At 43.6% G+C, this 17,291-nt stretch overlaps 7 protein-coding genes across 7 annotated transcripts; 2 read left to right on the top strand and 5 right to left on the bottom strand.

Annotated features, from left to right (window-relative positions):
- Nucleotides 1-1,307: 1,307 nt before the first annotated feature.
- Nucleotides 1,308-2,678, top strand: PHALS_05421 (delta-6 fatty acid desaturase; the record flags this gene model as incomplete). Its single annotated transcript, XM_024722990.1, has 1 exon — nt 1,308-2,678. One exon carries the CDS (start codon nt 1,308-1,310, stop codon nt 2,676-2,678), a length of 1,371 nt encoding a protein of 456 aa, XP_024574012.1.
- Nucleotides 2,679-2,817: 139 nt separating this feature from the next.
- On the bottom strand, nt 2,818-3,549 carry PHALS_05420 (splicing factor 3a subunit 2; the record flags this gene model as incomplete). The annotated part of the gene is made up of 2 exons (XM_024722989.1): nt 2,818-3,176; nt 3,327-3,549. The coding sequence occupies 2 exons, from the start codon at nt 3,547-3,549 to the stop codon at nt 2,818-2,820; spliced, it is 582 nt and encodes a 193-aa protein (XP_024574011.1).
- Nucleotides 3,550-3,880: 331 nt separating this feature from the next.
- PHALS_05419 (uncharacterized protein) lies at nt 3,881-4,302 on the bottom strand (the record flags this gene model as incomplete). Its single annotated transcript, XM_024722988.1, has 3 exons — nt 3,881-4,114; nt 4,187-4,219; nt 4,282-4,302. The coding sequence occupies 3 exons, from the start codon at nt 4,300-4,302 to the stop codon at nt 3,881-3,883; spliced, it is 288 nt and encodes a 95-aa protein (XP_024574010.1).
- Nucleotides 4,303-5,622: 1,320 nt separating this feature from the next.
- Nucleotides 5,623-6,822, bottom strand: PHALS_05418 (glycine mitochondrial precursor; the record flags this gene model as incomplete). The annotated part of the gene is made up of 1 exon (XM_024722987.1): nt 5,623-6,822. One exon carries the CDS (start codon nt 6,820-6,822, stop codon nt 5,623-5,625), a length of 1,200 nt encoding a protein of 399 aa, XP_024574009.1.
- Nucleotides 6,823-7,189: 367 nt separating this feature from the next.
- Nucleotides 7,190-8,001, top strand: PHALS_05417 (Uncharacterized conserved protein; the record flags this gene model as incomplete). The annotated part of the gene is made up of 2 exons (XM_024722986.1): nt 7,190-7,567; nt 7,627-8,001. The coding sequence occupies 2 exons, from the start codon at nt 7,190-7,192 to the stop codon at nt 7,999-8,001; spliced, it is 753 nt and encodes a 250-aa protein (XP_024574008.1).
- A 242-nt stretch (nt 8,002-8,243) lies between these two features.
- Nucleotides 8,244-10,298, bottom strand: PHALS_05416 (hect e3 ubiquitin; the record flags this gene model as incomplete). Its single annotated transcript, XM_024722985.1, has 1 exon — nt 8,244-10,298. The coding sequence occupies one exon, from the start codon at nt 10,296-10,298 to the stop codon at nt 8,244-8,246; it is 2,055 nt and encodes a 684-aa protein (XP_024574007.1).
- A 1,038-nt stretch (nt 10,299-11,336) lies between these two features.
- PHALS_05415 (aspartyl protease family) lies at nt 11,337-12,958 on the bottom strand (the record flags this gene model as incomplete). Its single annotated transcript, XM_024722984.1, has 4 exons — nt 11,337-11,944; nt 12,175-12,192; nt 12,260-12,458; nt 12,536-12,958. 4 exons carry the CDS (start codon nt 12,956-12,958, stop codon nt 11,337-11,339), a joined length of 1,248 nt encoding a protein of 415 aa, XP_024574006.1.
- Nucleotides 12,959-17,291: the final 4,333 nt, after the last annotated feature.

Genomic DNA, 17,291 nt, shown 5'->3' with positions numbered 1-17,291 from the left:
GAGCTTCGCCATCGCTCGCGACCACAGCAACATGGGGCGGAAATGTCGGGCAAGCAAATGGATTAAATTCTGGTGCTTCAATTGATTTCAATGGTGCACCAGGAACTCGTAGTAATGATTTACCGCGAGCTCCCGTACCAGTGACGACCTCAACACTTTTACATGTACTTGATCGCATGCCTGAGATCAAGAATAAAATTCAATCGATTCTTAATCGCACAGACTGCTCCGAGTCCCAAAAAGTGGCCATGATTGCGCGTCTACTGAGCAATACAAATGCCATTCACAATACAAATGTGCAACCACCAGCATCCTCAAGTAATAGTGCCGTTTTATCGGTGCTAACCGCTGACACTAGCTTGCTAAGTTCGTCAGATATGCTCATTGATACAGAAACACCCATTCCAATGCCAGCATCACTGGCTACCCCAATATCATCAAACGTACCCTCCTCGTCTGCACCTGCGCCACAAGAACAATTTCGTCCCCCGTCAGCTTCGTCACAGCCGTAAGCCACGTAGTCATCGCCGTCGTGTATCTATGTATACAGCCAGCAAGTAAGCTAAAAAGAAAACAATAAATAGACAGCCTAGGAGTATGCAATTTATGGAGTCAGTACGTTGGTTAAAACGAGGCTTAAACTGTAATTGTTAGTATATTATATTAATAAGTCTGGAATTTGCAATTAAAATTACATCAAACAAGTGTGAAATACACCATTTAATTTCACTGGCTCTGTCAAAGAAAGTTGAGGTCCTAATCAGTTTCGATTAAAAAGTAGCGGTATTTTGGCTCGACTAATTAGAGTCAAATTTGTGGTGTGTTTGTAGTAAATCAATATCGAGCTCAATGCGCCTATTAATATTTTCAGCCACCGTATTAAATTTGCAGCAAATGTCCTTCACTGCAATATCTTATAGTGTTGTCTTCTGTATCATTCTTTGTACTAACTATGTGTCAAATGATATGCTTAATCCAAGCTTTCGAGCTAACAAAAGTCTGTATCACTTCGCAACTTTGTGCTCCAATACAAATTTATATTAATTTTCATCTCTCAACCTACATCATCTCCTGCAGTATATGACGTCACAATCGAAACTTGCTTGATTGGTATAAAAATCATACAGACCTCAATCCTCGGCCTGACTATGTTGTGATCAAAACGGATCTGCCGTCGCCACTGATACAGTCACACATAACATGGTCTCACTATGGTGGTCTCTCCTCCGCCACACCTTTAGCTTCAGTTCTCGACTTTCTAGTTCGGCACCACGTGTATTACTTTAACTTCGTAGTATCATTCAACAATGGTGGATGGTCAGAAACCCAAGCGAAAGATTACGTGGCAAGAAGTTCAGCACCATTCAACATACGACAATGCGTGGCTTGTTATTCATCACAAGGTCTATGACATTAGCAAGTGGGATTCACACCCTGGTGGTATGGTGATGCTCTCACATGCGGGTGAAGATGCCACAGATATCTTCTCGGTCTATCATCCAACGAGCTCTTGGAAGCTTCTCGACCAATTCTACATTGGTGATGTCGATGAGAGCACGAGATCAGATGACAAAAGCCTAACTGAGGCTCAAAAGGCTAAGAAAGCCAAGACTGACGAGTTTATTAGTGCCTACCGCCGTCTGCGTGTTCAAATCAAAGGATTGGGGCTTTATGACGCGAATATGGTTTTTTACGTATGGAAATTCCTCAGCACACTCAGTATTTGGATGGCCTCTGTAGCGATCTGCTGGCACTTTGATACATGGCCTATGTATATGCTTGCAGCTTGTATTATGGGTCTCTTTTGGCAGCAGTCGGGCTGGCTTGCGCATGATGTATTGCATCATCAAATTTGGGAGAATCACCTTTTTGGTAACATCATGGGTGTCATCATTGGTGATATCTGGATGGGTTTTAGTGTGCAATGGTGGAAGAACAAACATAATTTTCATCATGCTTTGCCAAATCTAGTTGGAAATTCTAAGACCAAGTATTTTGGTGATCCAGATATCGATACTATGCCTCTTTTGGCTTGGAGCAAACACATGGCTTCTCGTGCTTACGAATCGAGTTGGGGACCATTCTTTGTGCGCTACCAAGCCATCATTTACTTCCCACTACTGCTGTTTGCCCGGTTTAGCTGGCTATTGCAAAGTTACTACTATGTGTTTCATAACTTTGCCTTTAGCCAGTACGATCCCTTGGATCTTCCAAACGGCGAGAAAGTTGGTCTGATTGTACACTACGCATGGAATTTGTTGCTTCCAATCGTTACAGGCATGTCTCTGGCTCAAGGCTTAGCATTTTTCATGATTGCACAAATGTCATGTGGTGCATTCTTGGCTGCTGTCTTCAGTGTTGGTCACAATGGTATGTCGGTATATGAACGTGAAGAGAAACCTCACTTTTGGGAGCTACAAGTCAGTACTACACGAAACATTACGCCTGGATTCTTCATCGATTGGTTCTGTGGCGGTCTTAACTATCAGATTGAGCATCACTTATTTCCCTTGTTACCCCGCCACAGTTTGCAGAAGGTGAACCCATTGGTCAAATCGCTTTGCAAGGAGTATGGATTACGCTACTATGAGACAGGTTTTTACCGTGGTCTTGTAGAGGTTGTGGATGAACTTGCTGAGATCAGCAAAGAATTCCTGCTCGAGTTTCCTGCAATGTAAATGTAAGGATCTGTGCTATTCAATTTCAAATGCAAGGGTAGTTAAAGCATCATCAGCACTGTTGATAATACAACCTAGACGCAATGTCATTGTATCTTGTAGAAATTTATTCTTTGATCATCAAATAAGTAAAACTTTTCTACAAATACCGCAATTGTGGACGAGGAGGAGGTGGTGCTGGTTGCTTCTTAACGGCATCACCGACAGCAAATGTCAATTGAAGCGTAAAGGTTTTCCCGTCCTTATCCCAATTGCTAAAAAATTTGCCTTCGCTCTTATCAATGTCAACGTTAGGAATCTTGAATGCCACAGTTTCGTACGGTTCGCATGCAAAGAGCAGATACTGCCAGTTTTTATCTGGCACCTCGACCTTCTGTTCAAAGGCAGACATGAATCGATGACGTGGTTGTAATTTGTCTGCAATTTCCGGGTACGCAATCTGAAACAAAAGAATCCTAGCGCTCGAATCAGGGTCTCGTTGCTTGGTTACTTTATAACCTGGTAATCCAATCTTAAGAGCTCTCGGCCTCGCGGCTGCCGCGGCAGCTGCTGCTTGTGCTGCTTGGAGATTAGCAGTAGCAATTGAATGAGCCGCATCCGCTGCTTCTTTAGCTGCACGCCGAGCCAAGTTTGTCTGGTGGCGTTTACCCTGAGTGTGCGCAAGGTAGTTGCCCTCATTATTGTGTAACGTAAGACAGAGTTTACATTCGTACGTGCCCAAGTGATTTTTCATAAAGTAAGGATCTTTAGCCAAATCCACGGTCTCAAGTGCAAGCTTTCGCAGTCGCTCACGGCGGTCAACATTACTTTGCGACTCGGAAGCTACGCCGCCTGACCCAGGCTTGGACCCAACACGGTTCTGGAAGTCCATGGCAAAGAGCGATGTGCTAGTTTTGAGGATTAAAAACTTTGACTCAGATGGTCAGATCTGATAAAGTATGAGCAATTGGTTAGTATGAAAATTGCACTAAATCCACATTGTTATCAAAATGCTCGTGATTCTTCTTGATCGTGTCGGTGGTTATGGCAAAATTTCCAACGCAGATGTTTACGTGTCAACAGTTTCAGCAAGAGTTGTAGAAGATGTAGTGTATTGTAGCTAGCCATGATGCATTGAGCTCATTATGTAAGCATCAAAACTTTGAGCGAGTCAAAGCACCAAAAAGTTGACACGAATAAAAATATGCTTTTGACGCAATTAATTAGTTGTATTCATTGTCTGCTGCGAACGTGTGTGCCCGTAAAACTGAAGAAGCTTGGATCTGGTATGCTTTGCCCTGTTCTTCTTGACCTCGCCACTTCAATATCTGACCGAGCTGCATCAACGCCTGGGCCTCTAGCTTCCAGTTGCCAGCCTCTTTCGCTAATATAAGATTCTTACGTATTTTATCTTCTTCGACCACGGTGTCGATTGGAGGAATGGTGTGATGGAGATACTTGGCATAAAAAGCATGAATGGGAAGTCAGACACACCGAGCGACGTCGTCTTTTCGCACGATGTACATTACCTTTGTACGCTCAGTAATGTAAACGTAACGATTCTACATTATTAGGTGCTTGATCAAAGCCAAATCACATCAAACAAATAAATCACAAGACCTACATCCTTGCGTTTCTTCGTCATAGTGACCCACTGCGAAGAAACGACTTGATGATGAATCGAAAAAAGATTTTTTATATATATTTGGACAAGCGCTCCAAGTAAGTATTTATCGCCTCGCAAATGGCCCATCGTGATGCAGTTTTCTTAAAGATCTTTTACTACTAGTGTTTACATCAATGCGATATCCTTTCATCTTCGACTATTGAGATGCCATCGTATGGACCTTCGAATGGAGATTGCTCATCATTGGCATTCATCGTCAAAAATCTTATGGCATGTTGATAAGCTGAAATTCATCACGAAATTCATATATTTATATTATCTGTGGCTTCAAAATAATACATCTTACAAAAGCATTGTGATCTTCTCGAGAGCGAAGTCAAAGCTACACGTACAGATGTAGATACTCTTCATCATCAAGTCACCATCGAATTGTCTCTCAGTAAATATACAATTTTGCCATGACCCATTATTGGAAGTCACGTCATTGCCGATGTAACATCGGCGATGTTGAGTAATCTCTGTGATAATTGATAGTCGAAAACCCACGTAATCAATATGATCGCTTACGTTTTTTATCAAAATCTCCTCGCAATCATCAGGAGACGGGTATGTTTTTCTTGTAACTACTTGAAGCATATCATGGAGTTATAGAATTGATTTGGATGCGTGCTGCGTTTGTATACTCTATCGTCATCAGAATCATTAAATGTTTCTAGATTTTTAAACTTTTATCGACAAAAAGATTGTTGAAGCTAAGGATACGCTTTGGATTTTGTTTGATCAAAGGATGTGGAACAGATGCAGTGTAATTTTCTTCATATAAACAGACTGATTGTGGTTAGAGAGCATAGGGCATCGTGGAATATATTTTCGCAGCCTGGAAAATCTTTTTGTTTTGTGCATATATGCATAAAACTAAGTTGTAAGAGTTAACACGTTCTTGTGAGGCCAAGAATATCAAGCCATGATTGCTCATTCATTTTTCATAGAAGTTACCAGGAGGAGGGCAGATCATCAAAGTTCTTATAGCTAAAACAAAGCTGGGAATATTCAATACCCTTTAGGAGGCGACGTGTATTCGTAAACAAGTGGGAAGACCATACTATCATTGGAAAGTTTCACAACACAATCAAAGGTTCTCGTCTTGATATAACACACAAGCTAACAGACATGAGTCACACGACAATCCATCATCTTGTCAACGCCTATAAGGCAAAACAACGATGCAGACTCAATTCATCTATTCTCATCCCTTATAATCATAAGAGCTGAAAAGCAAGGTATATTTTTTAGAAAACTTCTAAGAAATTGGTCATTTTTTCCTCATTTCTCACGTCCTTAGTCAAAGTAGGATTGCAACGTACCAGTGCGACGTACATCACAAGTAGCACAATGAAATGATCCACCAAAGGGCATGAAGTTGCGGAATGGCACAGGAATGACTTGAAATCCCCAATCCTTAAAGCACTGCTGGGCTTTTTTCTCATGAGCCTCCACGATGACAGTGCCCGGTCGTACCACTAACACATTGCACGTTGCAGTCCACGGACTAGTAAAGTAAAGCGGATGATCTGAAGACAGTTCTGGTTCGGGAGCTACAAACACTTCCCACCCTTTAAACATTTCTGGCAGATGGTATTGGTAATCCTTATTCTTGTACGAATAAGTTTTCACGGGTCTTCCAGTAATACATGGACGGAATGGATTTGCCAAGAGCTTGCCAGGCATCAACGGAACAAACGTTCCATCAATGTGCATAGCGTTGCGATCTTGAAAATCTAGCACATGGACTCTGTAATCGTCTCCTAAGTGACGACGTACCCACTCAATCCCAAACATGTTGGTGACTTGACTCTGTTGCGTGAAGATATCGCGGCCCATGCGCGTAAACTCAGCAGCGTCAAATGTTGGCTCGAATTCTGTCACGACCGAATTGAAGACACCACTCTCAGCTTTCCAATCGTCATTGTATAAATCATCACTCATCTGAGGTTTAGGTGCAGCTGTCCATTTACCGCCTTGTTGAAAATATTCCTTAATGAGTTTGCGGTACGGACGGAATTCAAAGTATCGTGAACGCCAAGCCATAGGAGCCTCAATGATTTCATTGCCAACGACAATGAGCACGTCGCGGGGCATGGCTGCATAAAGCTGCGAGCGACTCGTGAAATCAGGCGTCTTTACTTCCATGTTAAAGTCGTTATCACTCGCCTCAGGACGACGAACGATAATGCCCTCACCCTCGAGTACTTCAGCTAGATAATCAAGCTCTTTTGCAGCTCCTTTCATAAGCTCCGTTGGAAAAGATTGACCGGCTTTGGTCTTGTACATGTCCCAATACTTTTGGGGCCATACAGCTTTGCCAGACACATGCCATTCTGGGATTGTTGCACCCTCAATGCGGCCAACGATCACTTCTTCAAGTGGGTCCCATTCATTGTGTGAATTAATGATAGGCGTGTTGGTGGTCGTTGAAAATCCACGTGAGGTCAAGGCTTTGTACCGAGTACCAATCAAATTACGACGAAGCAATGACATCAAATGAAGTAACGACAACTTGATCTAGATTTGGCGTGTTGTGCAATGGGAACGGCCATGTCACGCTGACTGATACGTGGCCATTCCATTGCCGATCTTTTTGATAACTTCATGTTAAAGATTTGGATTGATGTAAATTACACAATCGCACCTTCGTACGACCTCCGAATCTCTGAAACTTCAAAGTTAGTTTGAAGTCTCAAATAAATTCGTGTGCGTACGACGCCAGTAGTGGCAGTTTGATCAAACTTGAATCTATCCCTCTACTCCTCCCTTACTGGTATGTACTTCTTCAAGACCTCGTTTCCCTCATATTCCTTCAACTTAACTGCTTAAGTCACTCAATTAGACTTTGCCGGCTGCAACAATGGCTGACGACCTCCTACAAATGTTTCAAAGTATTACCACAAGTGATCATGATGAGCTGGTGGATCAGTTTGCACATTTGCTGCAGCTGGATGTACAAACAGCAATTTTCTTTCTCGAATCGTGCAATTGGAACGTTGAGACAGCAGTCAACAATTATTTGGCGACAATGGAGACTGCAGGCGGCAATGGTATTAGTCCAATGGAAGGAATAGACTCAGCTGATACTCTGGACATGGAGGATGAAAAGTCCGAATCTAGACAGCCAAGCCACCTGCAGCTTCAACAACCTAACACGGCATTGTACCAGGCGCAATTCCTTAGTGACTTATCGGCCTCGCAGAACACACTGTTCGCTCCCAACACACCAATACACATGGTGAGAAATCTGATGATTTGTACAAATTTGCTCAATACTGACGCTGATGTCTTTGTTAGCAATGGAGTTATGTAAATACAGGTAGGGAACCGTGGCCCAAAGATACGTGTCTCATGTTTGCGCAAGGTACAAGCTTACAAGGGCCAGAACAGATTGCTGTGGCAGCATCGGCAGGTCAGCGAATAGATATCCATGCGTCTTTGTGCATGCCATCAGAGCCAGGGTCATATGCTGGTAGCTGGAGACTACACTGCTCTAGCGGATTCTTTGGCGATCCGGTATGGGTAGTCGTCCATGTTGGCACACACGAGACTGCAGCAGCTTTCGCATTGCAACAACAGCAGCTACAGACTGCAAGCTTTGACCCATCCAAACTTGAAATTACAGGAGATAGGCAATCGTCTTCAACAGTCGTTGAGGATCTGGATCTGTAGTGCTAAGACACATCGATAAAAAGCATACAAAATAATACCGCTGTTTACTTAAGATCTCGATGAAGCATCAACATTTTTTTCTTTTATTTTTTCTTTATTCATATCCCGTTAAAGGTTCCCGATACTTTCAATACTGCTCACCAAATAGCTTTGCCTCGCTCATGTGCTAGCTCAACGCCGACGTTAGCATGATTGGACGCCACAAATGGTTTAAAAGCCTTCAACTGTACAAAAATACCAATTTATTCGTCCGTAAAGCCCGTGACTTCCATATTAATAACCAGTGACAGCACATCTTCCAGCTCCTTTTTTGTCTTGTAAAGTGGCAAGTCAATGCGATTGAAACACGTGTGTGCCCGAGGATACGCATTTTCCGGAAAAGTCACAGCTTTAAGTGTAAAGTGGCATATCCGTCCGTCGTAACTTGTAAGCGCCTTAAAGCCTTGAACCGGCACACGCGACGAGCCTGTTGTAAATTGCAACAAACGTGCACGTTCCTCGTCTGTGAACGACTCAACAATCTCCCAAAACCACGACAACAGCTCTTCAGGAAGTTCGTCTGACACTTGCGTATGTGCCTTCCAGTCATCCACGTCGATCGACGGCACACCACAGAGCACAAGCTCAAGTTCCTGGTAGTCAAAGACAAGTATCAGTTCCTGTGGAATCACTTCGAATACTCCAGCCATAAGATGCTGCAGCTGCTCAGCATACGAATCCAGCATGATGTAGCGGAGACGCAGATAGATATATTCCCGCTTGTTCTCATCTGTCAGCTCAATGTCCTTTCCACCTTCCTTAAGCTCAATCGTCTCCACTTCACCATTCAATTTGCGATTTGTAACGGTAAAATCCAGTCCCAGCGCATCCACACCATCGTTTTCCTTCATCCACTTTAACGAGTTGTACACTTCCTGATCAAAGAATTCCAGGTCACTAAATGATATTGGGACACCTAGCAGATGTTTCAATACTGGCAACGCCAAGTGGGCTTTCATCAATTGTCCTTCAAGCAATGCACGACCCAACAAGCGACCGGCTCCTCGGAAATACAGCAAGTGGTCAGCAGAAGCTTCTACAGAATTTGGATTGATCACGTAAGCGAGCGAGTCTACGTGAGCACACATAAAGAGTCCAATAGTTTCATCAAACAGACGCTCGGTCACAAGCGAGAACCACTCCCGTTCCAAGCCACCAGCATCAATCGCAACTTCGCCGATAAATTCGATACGTAGTGGCATATGAATGTGTTCCATTTGAACTCCCAAAAGTTGCTCCATCGACTCGACCAGAATGTTTTCACGATGAACACGCATCTTCAAGTGTCCGTCTTCCCATGGTTTAATCAACGCTGAAGTTTGCTCGAGAAACCACGCATACTTGTCTTTAAATGGTAATGCCGCCACCTGTTCAAGAATCTCCAAATCCTGTTCAGAGATTTCATAGCCACGAGACGCAACACGCGCATCTACTTCACGATACTCTTTAAACGTCATTCGACCCTCTGGATGTCGAGGTGTCTGTGCTAACTGTGATACGAATGCCAGCGACTGTTGATGTACCAGTTCCTTGTCTGGATCCAACGTCAAGGTGGTTGACGTCGAAGAAGCAGCAGTCTCAGATGTAGAGCCCTTAGGTGAAAGCATGTCAGCGTCTGATGATGGAATGTCAATACGAATTTTATCATTTAACGAGTTTTCAGTCTTTTTCATCGTGGCGTTTCCAAGTGGAAAAGGTAGTTCACGCTTAGCCCAATAGCGTTTTCCATCCAGACCAACTTTTCGCACCCAATCTTGACGATTCCTGGCACCTCGTTGACGTGAATTAAGCATATTGAGACGACGAATCGCAAATGAACGCGTACGATTGAAACTCTTATCCCGAGTAATGTCTGTTCCGACAGCCACTGGACCAGTACCTGCTGGTCGCACGGGTGAATTTAGTCCGAGACTAAAGCCCCTTTCAGTACCACAGAGAACACAACTTTTAGCAGAGCTCTTATTATGAAAATCGCAGACTTCACACTGCCACTGAGTAGACACTTCATCGTTTGACTCCTGGACGTCCTGGCGTGTCATAGGCTGTCCATCCTCCGTGTATTGACCTCCTAACAGTGGTTGTTGTAAGTTTTCATCAAACCGCGCACGACGACAACAATAGTATACGATAATAATGATCAAAAGACCGCCTGTCACGTAAGCGAGCCATGTCGGGAGAGACCCGTTGGCGGCTTCAGCTTCATGAACCTGCGCCGCCACTACCACGAGCGGTAGAATTAGTTTATACGGGGAACTCATTAATTTTGGTCTCATATAATGTCAGGGCCTAAGATATGAAGCTCGCTTGAGCTACTACGCGTACGGGTGATGGCCGCCAAACCGAGAGATTCAAGGCGTCTCTTACTCTTCTCCCTGCTTTTGCTGTTTGAGCGCGGAAAGTGCGAGCGCACTGGGAAGTAGTGAGGGATAGGGCAATTGCTGAAACATGACTGTGTATTGGTGTAAAAACTAGGCCTTCTATGGTCCAGAATAAATGGGCTATCTGGAGGATATAGTGTCAACAAAATCAGTGACATTGTGGTTGGAGTCAAATATATTAATTGATGACAGCATTTTTTATTCGTCGTCGCAAGAATATTATCTTGACCTAAATCAGCAGAGTGGGATCTTATTTAATTTGGAGCGAAGAAATTACTGGGAGAGACAGGGGTGGATTGCGTAATCCAGCTGCATCACTCGATGTGCATAAAATGACGCAGATTGGATTGTCCGTACATAAGCCTGGAACTTGCACTTACATTCCCGCTGTTACAGCAATGAACCATTGGTTTTCGCGCTCCGAATTATCTGTCATACTCATCGTGTTTCTACCAATTTCACGTTCCCAACTACTGCGATTTGCATTGGACTTTCGTACCACGCTACATTACGTGCATCATTGCACCATACAATCGACACATCAGTTGACAGTCCATATCCATGACCCAACGCGGGAATAACAAATGGTCGATATCGAGTTCTATGTATATAAATTGTGCCTGCAGCCCAGGAACCCTAAATCAGTTACACTTTTATGAGGATACTATTATCCTTAAAAATGCAGATATTTTGTGTCGTTGTCTGCTGTAATTTCGGAACGGCCCATTGAGTCACAAATTCAAGTTTCTACAAAATAAAAAGGAAGTGTGATCTGCTCGGGGTAGGGGCAGCTTGATCTCAAGAAATTGCATTACCAGTAGAAATAGAAATATTCTATAGGGCTGGGTCTATCTAATAGCATCACGCTTCTACTTCTCCATGTAATTCGAAACTTCAACACTTGATTGCTTTTTCTTTTTACCTCACTACCGCCGTGATAGAGGATGGAGAACTAGCGTAGTAACGTTGTGATTCTCCTTCATCATAAAGTAGTGGTCGCTTTGGATCATGCAAATGGAAAATCTGTGGTGGGTACCGTAGGTCAATGTCCTGAGACTCCTCGCCTTGCTGATTAAGCAAGAACACGAACAGGAACATGCACGCGGCAGCAAAGCACGAGCTTAACAGAAAAGCATGTTCCCATGCAACAAATGCACTACCTTCACCATTGTCACCATAGATGTTGCCACGTCCACCTTGGCATACATCACCATTGCAAGCAAAGCCAATGCGCATACGCTCGGCATCAAATAACGTATAGTATGTTTTGATAAAGACATCACCCAGGATCCACCATTCGTCTGTAGTAGATTGAATTTGCAATGTGCACTCCCCCCAGTCTGAACAAAATACATAATCTTCTGGTTGGAGTAAGAAGATATTATCCGGCTCCATGCCAAATTCGAGGACAGGAAAATTTGCGGCACCCACACCAACGCAGTCAATGCCGTCACAATTGAGTCCATGTGTAATTTTTTTCACTATTTGATCAAATTGTGTGGCTGGAATACTGATCAAAGACGTTCCTGTATCCACAATAGCATAACAAAACGGCTGGCAGAGATTCGTGGTTATATCTGTTTCTGTTCTTCCGTCATTAGTGTTACCTTTGTGGTGTATGACATTACCATTCGATATTATAACCTTGAAGCTGTTCATTTTGATAGTCCAATACATGAACGAATCAAATTCAGGTAGTTTGACGACAGGAGTGTAATGAAAAGATGCATTTGGCCCAACAACAGACAAGTCGTACCCCCCAATATGCAACTCACTACCGATATGATAAGCTTCAGGCGTGAGATAAAAGGCAAACATATATTCGAGACTTGCATTCTGACCTGCAAGTGCCGCAAAGACTGTGGGACGACTGATGTGTGCGAGACCCTCGAATCCTAGTCCAAAAATCCCATCAGCTAGAAACCCCTGAAGTCTGTCGCTTTCATGTTCAATCACTCCAAATCGTGCATTTGTTACTGTGAGCTCCGAGATAGTCACAGTATCTAACACTACGGTGCCCGTTACTGACCCACTTCCATACTGTGACAATAAATTACACACAATCCGTCAGGTTGTCATTCAAATTACTGCAGCAAGTGTTTAACACTGATACTGACAACATCATAGAATTTCTTTGCCGTGTTCAAGAACGTTGTAGATTGTTGTGAGTTAAATTGGTGATGTGAACCACAACTGTCGCAGTTAGTGCCGGGAATCCACGTATCGCTTGATCCAGTGTCGAACACCACGTCCAGATATTGTGGTGGATTACCAAAGCCCACAGAACCGATATACTGGACATTACCAAAGTTTTGCATTCGAACACGCTTTCCACGGGGCAGCGGAGGTTGTGCGGCATCTTGGGTGACAAGTTTAAATGCTGCAAGTGTTGTATTGAGACTAACATGGTTTGTGACAGCTTTACTGGGTAAGGCGGTGATAGACGGTATACGTCTGGATAACGACACGCGGAGTGGCTCGACATCTGCTGCACTTTTCGAATTCAATAGCGCGAACAAAGGCATTAAAGATACTCGCATTGCCAAGGAGCCGTTGATCCAATTAAGATAATTAGGGAAAATTACAATAGGTGAAAATTTGCGCAAAAAGTCATTTTAAGGTGCCCAAATGCCAGTCTCAATCTATAAATTACTTACCACAACATGAATACCGAAGCTAAACATACAGCAGTGTAGAACGAATTTGCAACTAAATTACACAACACCCCACCACAATCATGGTGCATATCTCAAGTAGAGAATACTTTCCGAATTTATCTCGGAAGAAAAAAGGATACTGCTTGGTAAGGGCTATGCGGCATTGGCGGCTAAATTGTTAGAAGCGCTTGTGGACCGACCTTCTCTAGTTCATTTTGCTTCTAATATAATCTCACTCTTGACATAGAAGAGCAATCTGAAATCTTACTTTTGGGGCTCTCGGTTTTGTTACTGATAAGAGAGCACATAGCACCATCTCTGCGTTTATAGCGCCAAATCTCCACGACAAAGCTACCATTGTGTAAAATGCACGGCAATCCTGTTGCAAAGGATCATTTGAAATAGCTGAGCATACCTCGGCAACTCGGTACGATAATGACCCTCATGTTAGCTCCAGGTAGGAGCACACAAGCCTACGTTCGAACACTTTGATTCCAATAAACCTCTGTGCAAAGCGTTGGGCAGTCCTGTTGCAATATAAATGCGAGGACTCGTCATACAGTACTTGATCATTATGACATATTTGTTGGCTTGTTCATGCAGCTCAGCCGTCAACATTTTTCTTGGGAGAAGATGAGAGAAAAAAATAAGAGGAAGGAAGAGAAACAAATTGAAAAGAAAAGAAAAGAAAAGAGAAAAAGAAGAAAGTATGATTTCGAAAAATTCCATCCGAGTTTCCTTGTAATCTGATAATCCGTCTCTTCAGTCTTCCTGCTTTGCGAATGTAAGGTGCTGGCCGTAAAGATCGAGTTGCATGGAGTGATGCCTGTCCCGGTCTAAGACTTTCAAAAGTCCTCCTTTCGAAACCATAGATGTATTACAAAGAGCCCTAGGGTAAAGCATAGCACTGCAGACGTTGTTCGCGCGCTACGAATAAACAACACCTGAGTTCGAAAAACTACTCGTTTTCTAATGCTTACAGCTGTGCAGTACACGATGCGTCTGATTCGTTCGCTCTGCGTATCACCCTGTCAATTAGCCACGTCGACATAGTGATGTGGGAGCAATTTATTGTTGAAGCGACGTGTAAGCACACCCGCCGCCATATAAGTTCAGCCCGGCTCTTACCTGGCTTCGGAAGTAAACTTAGCAAAGACGTATAACAGTCTTGCCAGCATCGAAAACAATGTGGTGACAACATCGCTGCGGGTAACATCGGATGATTTGTATGAATATCGAGCTATGCATGTGCTACCGGCAATGGACAAGGTTGTGCTTAAGTGAAAAACCACTCCTTGGCGTGAACAGGAACCGCGATAGGCACTCGTGTCCATTGACAACTGCTCGGGGTAAAGCGTAGCTTATCGCAAACGCTGAAGCGTCGCAGACGACGTGGAATGATCGATCTGAATTTGAGAATTCTAGAACAGGGTAATGTACGAAGGTTGCCATATTTTTGCCGCACGCCACCACAATTTAACATTTTCTTTATGAAGTTTGGTGAGCAGTCGTATCATGTTAGTTTTGTCTGCAATGTACCCCAGCAAGTAGTCAGTCAAACCACATCCTCAAGTCCTTTTTGAAAAGAGGCACTTGTCAGTACACTATGGTCTTGAGCATGCAGGATGGGTCTGCATAACGTCCTTTTAATTGAAAGTCATGGAAGGTTCAAAAGGGTTGCGCAGTCACGTACTACGCGCCACTGTCGAAAACAGCAGAGAATACGCGGAAGTATTGAAAATGCGACATACCGATACGATATCCATATGTCTTGTGGCAGAGACCATGTAAGATTAAAGTGGCGAAGATTATGCAGAACCTTCCAGCGACGGGCAAATGCAAGAGTCGGCGTGACACATTTGTAGTTGAGCCAGCAGAATTCTCTGAGTCATATCCACCTCATCTGGACGTCATCGTAAGCTTCATAGCAAGGTGTCGCAACATTTCTTGTCGATGAAGTAGGAAGCAGAGACTCATACTGCGAAAAGACTGAGCACAGTGGGCTCTTTTCCCTCGGTGTGCTCAAGGCCGTTTATCGCTGGGCAAAGGCAACGGCGCCCACACAGGATTTTTCAGCGTGTCGGTAGTGAGACGTCGTCGAGCCGTTTACATTGGTTCAGAGACAAGGCTCAAGGTGCAAGTTTGATCCGAAGAGAATGCACAATAATGTCTAGAGAGTAGCTGGGAACTGCTGCATCCGAAAAGGTAATGACAAGTGGCGAAATGGTATTGACTACAATACATTGAATTGTTCCATTGTTCAACACGAAGCCAAATTCAAGGTGATGCTTCAGAACAGTATTTTGTTTCCATTTGTTCGTCTTCGACCCGGTCAAAATATGAGAATAAGGGTCAGTGATACTACCCTATTCGGTAGCGCATGATGTTTTGGAGACATATTAATCGAGACCGCATTGCTCGAATGCACAGACCTTTTTGGCGTCATCTTTGTCCATACTGTTAACGAGTTCGGTTTGTCGGATGCGGATATCCATACTGTGACCTTTTAGTCGTGCTCAGAAGTGTGTGCCTACATGATTGATTCGCCGACACAGACATGTGCTCTCTTGGCGTTGGCAAAATAAAACTGAGGCGCTTGAATTGGCAGCATTTTTGCGAATAAACATCATTGCCAAGGTAAAGCAGATTTGAAATGTCGATAGCGTAAAGGAGTTTTGGTAATGATAGCTCTCCACACAGGTACTATGCAAATTATGCCGACATGACACGGCCAAACAAAGTTTCTCTAATAAGGTGGCATATGGTGCTGGGGAGCACTGAGGGGGTGGCCGAATTCAAATCTGTCAAAGTTAGCCTTATGGGCGCCAAAATTCTGGATCTCGATCTGATCAGACGTTTCATGTCGTTTGTGATGCTTTGATATTTATCATTGACTGAACATTGCTTAACGCGGACGCTAATGAACACAGACGTATCGTGGGGGTTACAGCTAGAAGATACGCTACATTTTGAGGTCATAAATATATAATCATGCCCCAGCGCGCACTTCGACATCGTCACCTGACCTCTCGAAGTGGACGAAAAGGAAAAGCTTCATCGGGTTGCCGCTTCGGGAATTATAAGACGTACGGTTCAGTAAGCACGGTGGACTCGTGGCCCGACATGTATAAGGAGGTAAGCACATTTGTGCGCACGTGCGAAACATTTCAAAAAATAGAAACATGAGCAAATTTGTCGGCGGCTTTGATCAGTCTACGGAGCTTGATAACGTGGTGCTAGTCATTAGCTTGGAATTTATCTCGTTCTCCAGAAAGACGTTTTAGTATTAACGGCATCGTGGTGTATGTTTACCGTCCGAGTAGCATAAACTACTCGGATATTTTCGTGCTACTATCAGCAACACCGTTTCAGGTAAAATTACGGTGAGGCTGCTCGACGACATAGTTCCTCCTTGACCGAGAGGGCTTACCTTTAGCGGCTATCTCGGATCATTTAAATCCACGATCTAATGCAAAATCCTAGCAAACTCTAACCAATGTGCTTGGAAACAGAATGAAATGGTCGCATTTTACTATTGCTATCGTTTATTTCTCTACTCGACGTGAGGGGTCATTGTAGCAAACAACTCCGCGAGAGAGACTCTAGTCAGGTATGCTAAGCGCTTTAATTTGGCCTTACTCTTTTCACTAATAAATGGGTCGCTGGCACCTGTATGTGCTTGTGCATACCCTTTACCGACAGCTTCGCGCGCTTTGCACATTACGCTCAATAATTTCGAAGTAAATCGTCAATAATTGAGCTGACATCCGCAAGTCGATCATACTAAAGTCATCATGTGAATGTGTCAAGAGGACGCAAAGATTAGCTAACCCACGAAATAGATACATAAGCTACTCCACAACCTTCTCTCAAGTAACGCGGACGCGTAATGTTCGGATTATGCCAATCAAACGTCTTGTTTGTGTCATGCAGGTAAGCTTCCATCCACTCTTGAGCTGCGAACTGGTCTCGAGCAGATCACAGCTCCTCCGACTGAGCTGCTTTACGAGCTTGTTGTGAATTATCAATATTCAGATGGGACATTGAAACTTTCACATAGATACGACGCACCGACACAGACACAAATACATATATATACCAGATTTGCTCGATGAAAAGGCAAAATGACTTCCATGTGGTGTGAACTGAGAACCTTCGTAATTGGTTGACGTTTACTAAGTATTTGATAGAATTAAAAATGGGAGAATAAAAATTG

The sequence above is a fragment of the Plasmopara halstedii genome (assembly GCF_900000015.1).
Source record: "Plasmopara halstedii genome assembly, contig: Scaffold_289, whole genome shotgun sequence".
In the NCBI taxonomy this organism is placed as follows: domain Eukaryota; phylum Oomycota; class Peronosporomycetes; order Peronosporales; family Peronosporaceae; genus Plasmopara; species Plasmopara halstedii.
Note: the sequence above shows the minus strand (reverse complement) of the source record. Positions and strands in the feature narration are given on the sequence as shown.